This window comes from Chenopodium quinoa, unplaced genomic scaffold, assembly GCF_001683475.1.
Source record: "Chenopodium quinoa cultivar QQ74 unplaced genomic scaffold, ASM168347v1, whole genome shotgun sequence".
Taxonomy (NCBI): domain Eukaryota; kingdom Viridiplantae; phylum Streptophyta; class Magnoliopsida; order Caryophyllales; family Amaranthaceae; genus Chenopodium; species Chenopodium quinoa.
Window position 1 is genome coordinate 677,111 of NW_018744955.1, and position 8,396 is coordinate 685,506.

The 8,396-nt window shown below is 34.9% G+C and overlaps 1 protein-coding gene across 1 annotated transcript; it reads right to left on the reverse strand.

Moving 5' to 3' along the window:
* Nucleotides 1–316: 316 nt before the first annotated feature.
* On the reverse strand, nucleotides 317–2,990 carry LOC110706355. Its single transcript, XM_021884262.1, has 4 exons — nucleotides 2,725–2,990; nucleotides 1,742–1,864; nucleotides 1,185–1,287; nucleotides 317–840 (listed from the first exon to the last, which is right to left on the reverse strand). Exons 1-4 carry the CDS (start codon nucleotides 2,817–2,819, stop codon nucleotides 595–597), a joined length of 567 nt encoding a protein of 188 aa, XP_021739954.1. The 5' UTR covers nucleotides 2,820–2,990; the 3' UTR covers nucleotides 317–594.
* Between the last annotated feature and the right edge of the window lie 5,406 nt (nucleotides 2,991–8,396).

Here is an 8,396-nt window from a genome sequence, read left to right on the forward strand (position 1 = left end):
TAAAGGGACTGCTTGCATTATCTAGTTTAATCAACATATAAAAAAAACTAGTGTGCTTTTATAATAGAGAATTAATTCCAGTTGTTTCAATATACATACAAATGGAGGAATTTTAGACAAACCAAGGCCATATTACATAACAGCAGCAAAAAAACACTTTTTTTTTTTTCCTTTCTCCTGTTTCAGTACTTGAAGGAAGATATAGGCAACTAAGTTGCTCTATAAATTGAAATTAAAGAAAGAAGAAATAAACAACTTTAAAGCTAAAGAATTAAGAACTCTGGCAGCAGTAATACAGGGATATACTAGCACCAAATGGGAGTTCAGGAAAATTCTGATTTATTGGCAATTAGCATCCAATGAGAAAAATTGTAAAAAAATCTGATATTTGTTTTCTAAACTCTATAACTCCATCTCTAAACAAAAATCAATTTGATTTATGATTCTGATTCAGTAAAAGTGATCAAGTGAATCATGTAACAATAATGAAAAACCAAATGCATACGAATGGAGCAAAAGCAAAGGTGCAAACTCTTGGCAAGATAAAGCAAGGCCGCTCTAGTTTTTGATTGATTCAAATTACTTTTTCAAGAACTAAACGCCTCGTCCTCCAAACCTTTCCCGCATATCAGCAGCTCTTTCTTCTTTTAGCTTCTTAGCTATCTCTAGTATATGAGGATTGAAAAATCGGTCACGGACATGAGGTCGCTCCTCTGCCTGTATCTCCTTAATAGCACTCGGATATGGATTAGGAGGTGGTTTTGTCCCCTGAATATGAGCTATTTGCCTTAAACGCTTGTAAGCCTGCCTTTTGGATTTCTTCTCTCCTCGATATTCCATCTGGAGCAAATAGTAAAGTTAGCTTATAAGATCAAAAAAGATAATGAAGGCAGAAGTGCTATGTCCCTCCACAGATAATAGGTCATATTTTACTTTAAAGTGAAACACACCAACTTTGACTGCAAAATTGTCAAAATTGATATTGTGTTTGTGGATGGGATGCAGAAATTTTACAGTGGAATGACAAAATTAATGGCCAAAGTTGATTTTATTTTAGCACAAAACTCAATTGTAGCCTTATTATTAAGGGTAGAAGTAGAACTATGGAGATAATTGAGAAGTATATGGTATGAAGGACTGAAACATATAAAGAGATTAAAAACTATATATACAGTCTCTCATACATCAGCTACGGCCAACGCTTGTTCCTCTCTTACTCCTTGCTCCTTCAATTCGAGCACTCGCCCAGCAAAAATACAGGCTGGAACAGGACTGAAACCATTAAACCTGCTCAAAATGAAGAAAAGTCATAAACCAAACCAACAAAGCTGTCTCATAATAGAACATAGCTGGTCTTGGTGTTTTATCATTTGCTTGATTCTGCCAAGCAGTAAACATTGCATTGGGGTATCATTAACAATACTTAGCTAAAAGTCTACATACTGGAAATGAAGATTCAAGCACAAACAACTTCACAGCCAACAACTACGTCAATGAGTATCATTCACCACTCACATATACAACTGATCATGTTATAGTATCTGATGTCAAAATTCATAATAAAATATTTAGAAACACAACATCTGTAATTTTTTTTTCTATGATAAATTCATTACACATTCAAGTGCTTGAACATAATACAAACACATTAGCTTGGTTTGGACAACAAAAACTAGGCTCCATGACCATATCTAATAAACAGTACAAAGAAGAAAAATTAAAGTTATGGAAAAAGACATACTTGATAGGATCTTCATATTTTGACTCTGGATGCTTCTGATAGAATTTATTTACATAAACATCCTCAGGAAGGCTGATCGGCTTCACTTTTCCATCAGAACGAGGGAAAACAACAGGAGGGGCCCTAGAAAGCACAACTGAGAGCAATCAAATTTCAAACAATATAGAATAATTTGAAAAGAGGACGACTTTAAATTTATAGATTGAGCATGAAGTAGATATCAAATACTAGAAACATGAGGAGGCCAGCACATCATACACTAGAAGAGTGGACAATCAAAACTCCAAATTATATTTTCTGAACCCGAAGATTATAAGTAGTCATGTTTTACAGGGAACATTCATGAAGCACAATTTACGGATAACGGATTGACCCCCCAAGTGATTTTCCATATAGGTTTAAACCTCCAAACACCAAACAGGTAGTGATGGCCGTGTAAATTTGAATACTGATGAAGAACCCTATTATTATAAGTATTTCATCAATCATCATATATAACTTTCCCCAGCCACTTTCGATTTCGAGAAATTTCCACAGCCACTTTCGATTTCGAGAAACTTGAATCAATTCATTCTTAAAGTTCCCTAAACTAAAGCATAGATAAGATAGCAAAGTTTAACCTTTAATACCAAATTCCAAATACAATGAAAATCACCAACACCCATCAATGTGAAAAACCCAAAATTGACAAATGGGTAACAAAGAAATGTATCAATTGATCAAATACCATCTAAAACCAGCAATTAACAAACAAGAAAAGCATTCAAATCACCAGACAACTAGAGAATACTATGAGATTCAATCAATTAATGAATCCAAAAACGGCGAAAATTAAACCTTTATACTACCTAGGGTTTATGAGACTGCAATTTAGCAACAAAATACAGAAAATTAACAATTGGGAAATCAAGAAATGCATCAAAGAACAGAAATTTAACACGAAGCATTAATTTTGAACAAAAAAAGGGGAAGGAGAAACTAACTTTTGCATGGGTTTAAGCCAAAGGGGCTCAGATTTAGCGAGACCCTTAACCAGCTTTCTGGTTTTAGTGAGAAGATCACCCTTCATGAACGACATTCTCGTCTTCGACTTTCTCTCTCCTCACTTGAGCACTTCTTTCAACTGCTGTCTCCCTCTCTTTCACCGGATCTTGCTTTGTCTTCGTAAATGGTTAACCACTTAACCCAGATAATCGATTTGAGCCTATGCAGGTACGGGTTGAGTTTGAAACTTTGATTCAGGTATGGTCGTACACTCGTCTGGATCTGAGTCTGGTTCGATAAAATACCCCTTCATGATTCAGCCCATTATAATCATCATAAAGTATGGGTTTACTCATAATCTGTCTACTCAAGTACAAAACTACTAACTGAAAGTACAATTATTAATAGTTCTCCAATAATTAATGATGTGACTTTTTTCTAATTCTCTCTCATTCTCTCTTTACTTTCTCTCTCCAAGTACTCTCTATCTGGAAAGTACATTCGCTAACTTAAGCATCGAAAGGGTTATCCCGGGTCACACCCCCGGGTAGCTAACCTTCCTTGTTTTGTAGGTCGGACCTTCAGACGTACAAGCGGAGCCCTTAGACTTACGAGCCAAGAGGAGCTAAAAGGATACCCAAGCATTCGGACAATAGCCTTAGGACATTTTGATATACCTTATAATACTATAAGACTCTCAGGAGCATTATGTTCCTAGAAACAAAGAGGTAGTATAGATGAATAGTCAGTGCATCTATCAATTTGGGATATCTTTGTCTTTTTATCAACATTATTTATTTAATCCGAAAAAAGATGGTTGATTTACAAAATCAATTGATTGAATGGATGTCCCTCGTCTGGGTCTGGATTACCCAATTTTACTATCTTTAATTTTTAACCGTATCGGTTTGAGTGTTTAATGACATGGCGCTATAGTTTTAGGAAAGTGAGAAAAATAGAGTAAATACTCTTATCATGTAATGAGATTTGTTGGAAATCTACATTTTTTCAAGGGTAATTGCTAATGGGAAATACTTATAGTTAATTACTTTTTTTTTTCTTTTCTTTGTGCAAGAGAGGTGTGTTAGGAATGAGGGATTGAGGAGAGAAAAAGGAAGAGAGGTTTTGAGGAATCGAGAGGAGAGTAATGGTAGGTGGTCGTGGTGGCGGGAGAAAAGAGAAAGGCAGGTCGTGGTGGTTGTTGTGATGAGGAGTGAGGATGATATAGTTAGGTTTAGCTAACGTCCATCTATATAAAAAAACATTGCAAAAGGGTATGATTTGTCCTCTCACTTTTGACTTTCATGTAATCCGTAATTTTAGATATCTTTATATATACAAAGATATATTAGATAGCTTTAATCATGTTTAGTTTTATTTCGAGTTTAGGTTAGGTCAAATAGGTTGTCGGTCAATATCCATTCGGGTCGGTAACAAGTTCTAACAAGTTATAATCGATTTCAGGTTCTAAACAAGTCGATTACTAATCGGGTTCAGATCATAGTCAAGTCGAGTGAAATCGGTTTTTGGTTAATATCAAGTTGATTACATGTTTGGGTTCAGGTCATAAAGTATCAGGTTTATTAGTTATTAGTTAATGTCAGGTATGTTTCAGTTCAGGTTACATGTAATTGTTTTCACTTATTTTTTGAGTACGGATCAGATACAATTAGGTCAGTTTTTTGGGTCAGGTCGGGTCAGATTTTGACAGCTCTACTCACAACTTTGCAAGTGAGGGTAATAACTAACTAAGGCATGTTCATTTCAGCTTAATTTCAATTTAGTTCAGTTCAGTTCAGTTCATTTCAATTCAATTCAGCTCCTAATTTCCTTCTCTCATAAAACAATATAAGAAATAGGCCGATTTCCGACGGAAGTGCTCCGACGGACACGAAAATCCGTCGCAAACTGCGAAATTTCCGACGGATTTCAAACAGTTCCAACGGAATTTTCGAAGGAAAGTATATATATTCCGACGAAAAATTCGTCGGAAATAAAATAATTTCCGACGAATTTAAATCCGTCGGAAATTTCCAACGGAATTTTCCATCGCAAAGGCATCTGACTAAATTTTTTTTAAGAAAAGAAAACTTTGTATAAAAAGCTAACCCTAACCCATTACCCATCATTTCAGCTCCCTTTTCTCTCTTCTCTCGCCGCACCCTACTCCATCTCTCTCTTCTCTTTATCTCTCCTCTCTCTCTTCTCTTCAATCTCCCTCTCTTCTCTTTATCTCTCCTCTCCTTCGCTACTCCCTCTCCTCTCCTACTCCTTCTACTCTTTTTTTTTTCTTTGCTATTAAATTCCGGCAAAGCTAGCCTTCAAAGCATCCCGATTTATTTTCCGACCAAGCTCCGACGTGTTTTTTTTTATATCGAATTTATGGTTTTAAGGTCAAATTCGACCATGGAAATGCTAGATCTAGCATTTCCATGGTCGAATTTGTCCTTATATAACCAATTTCAAGAATAATTTCTGTTGTTGTGGTTGAATCGTTGTGGTAAGTCCATAAGTGTAGTAGATCTATAATTTTTTTATCTTTTGTTTTTAATTTTTTTGTTTTGAATTTTTATCTTTTTTTTTGTCCTGTTTTCATTTTTTTTTCGGGTTACTAGGTGTTGGGTTGGGATTTTATTTTTTTGGGTGTAGAGTGTTTGGGTTGGGATTTTATTATTATTTTTTTGTTGTCCTGTTTTCATTTTTTTCGGGTTTTGGGTGTTGGGGTTGGGTGTTGAGTGTTGGGATTTTATTATTTTTTTTCTTTTTTTTTATTTAATTTTTGGTTTGTGATGGTTTGTTTTGGTGGTGGCGGTGGTGGTTGTTGGTGGGTGGTGGGGGTGGTTTGTTTAGGTGTGGTGGTAGATCTAGGCTCGTTTGTGTGGGTTAAGGTTAGGTTGGTAAGGGTTTTGGTGGTTGTGGGCAGTGGAACGGCCGAACGGGTTAAGGGGCTGGTGGTTAGAGGTGTGTGATACGCCGTGCCGGTGGTGGCGCGGCGTATTTTTTTTTATTTCGTAAAAACAGTTTCCGACGAATTTTCCTGATGCTGAAAAACCTCTTTCGACGGAAAATTCCGTCAGAAGAAGAAAATTTTCCTACAGTCTTTTCCGACAAACGGTTGCGACGGAATTCCGTCGAAAACGGGTTTTCCGACGGACTTTGGGGTGGTTCCGACGGAATTTTTCCGTCGAAAATGAGCCTTTTTCTAGTAGTGAAATATTCATTTCAACTTTATTCAGTTCAACTCCAATCGGTTTAGTTTAGTTAAGCTCAGTTCAGTAATTGTGAACAGGCCCTAACTACCGTTGTCATTTCCCGACAATTCCTCTTTTTTTGGTGTTCTACCCGGTTCACCCTTTTGGGCTAATCCGGATTCGGGGATCAGTTATGGGTGGTTAGGTTCCAGTCCCCTCCCAATTGTTGTTGCGGGGGATCGAACACAGGTCCTTCGTTTGTCTTTCACATGGCAATGTTCATCTTAGACGAGTCACTTTTCTTTCCTCTATTGCTGACTTTTTTATGCTGCTCTAATAAAAAAAGAAAAAAAAAAAAGAGATTATATGGTGACTTAGCCTAGATGATTTTGTAGTGTCATTGAGGCACATGAAGTCGTTAATATTGTGTTTTTTTTATTAAATTATACGATTTGTATTCATAAAATTTTATTCTACTCTGTATATAAAATGTACAAGTATACTAAAAAAATGTACAAGTTTTTTTTTATTAAATTATACGATTTGTATTCATAAAATATACTTAAAAAAATCAACCAGAGACAACAATTGTCAACCAAAAAAAACTAAAACAAAAAATACAACAACTGACGACGCCGAGCACAATCAGGAACCAGCCAACTAGTGAGCAGGATTAACCCACAAACGAGGAACCTTTTAAACCCGAGAAACCAAAAGAAACTGAATTGAAGCCCGTAACTCCTGAATGAGCCACCAAGCATAAATTTCCATTGAACCAGAAGGAGGATGAAGAGTAAATTTATGTACATGAATTCATCAATGTTGAAATTTATTGCGTAGATTGGAGTTATTATGCCAGTGCTAGCTGCAGCAGCCGCAAGGGTAGGTGAGACAAAACAAATCTTGCTTACTCGTCAAAATTCCAATTTTTTTTTTAAATGAAAAGATAAACAAGAAGTTAGGATAATCTTCTCTCAACACTATATCCTAACTATCAGAAAAAATAAAAAATGAAAATTTACTATCTATGAACGGATCGATATCTTGGTGAGTTTGCATAAAATGGCCCAAAGACGCAACATAGTTTGCTGCTCTATTATCCTCTCAGTAAATGTAGCGTGAATCAACATGAGTGAAATTTCGAATCAGCTCCTTGACGTCTTCCATTAGTAATACTGTTGATACTATGCGGAGAACGTAGAAGATTTTCTATTGCTTTTCAACTCATTTTCAATTAATCGAGTTGGTGAGGAACTCACTCTGTGATTTTAAGGTCACAAGTTTGAGCCCCACCAACTGATTAATACCAGCATTATTGATATAAATAATTTTCAATATTGAATCATTAATAATGTAACTGACGTTAGCTATTCACTCAGAAATAATTTTTAAATCCAATCGTTAAAGGAAATATTTCAGCCAAACATATGTATTATAACAACTTTAAGTATGACTTTCCTAAACTTTTGAGGGAATAATGTAATTTCAGCCAAAAATACATATGGAACTTTGAGTGACCAAATGTGGTTAGGGGAATAATTTCTCATGTTTTGTAGGAATAAAAATTTCCAAAACAAATTCACTTTTCATATTTTTCTTTTAAATGATAACCAAACAACTATCGATAAACTCTTTTTCTATGAATTTGTAATTCTCCCATAATTAAAGTGCAACCAAACAACAACTTAATCTTTTTGTTTAATTTGTACTCTATACGAAGTTATAATTAACTGAGTATCCCTGTAACGTTGATTGAATAACCCTTACACTAATGAAGAAACCCATGCAACTCTAAGTAAGTAATTAATCCTTGTAAAATTAATGAAGTAATCCTATGATGATTGGCCATGTGGACTTTTTATGAAAATTTGGATATAGGTCATCTTATCCTTTTATTAAATAAAAACTTTTGATGTATGAGCATTTTATATATAATAACATGAAACTTTAGAGAAGTGAGAAGTGTTAGAGCTATTTTAATAAATACAGCAAAGGTAAAAACCATTAGTGTATATTTTTCAGAAAAGTATATATTAATCCCATCAGATCCCATTAATCTTTCCAAAAATATAAATAGTTGGTATAAACTTAATTTGAGATGCAAAATCAAGTTGTGATTGAGTACCAAAGTCAAGATTTGGAATGTTGAAGAGTTAATCTACCATACGCATGAAACTCATTGAGACAATAAAGAAAACAAATGAAAACGAATGTGGTTGAGTACACTTTAAATTATTGCCAATTTGACGTGTAGGCCAAGCTAGAAAATTAAGTATTCCCTCCTCCCAATATATAGTTCATATTTGTGTTTTTTCACGGTATTAAATACCAATTTTGTGGTTTTTCTGATTATTTGTGTTGAAAAGTAAAAAAGGTGACGCATGTGATGATCATTTCACAGCACCTTTCTGTGTCTCATTTTTCATCTGCCCTTTTACGGCGAATTAACAAATTACATGAAACTATATATACGGTATGCC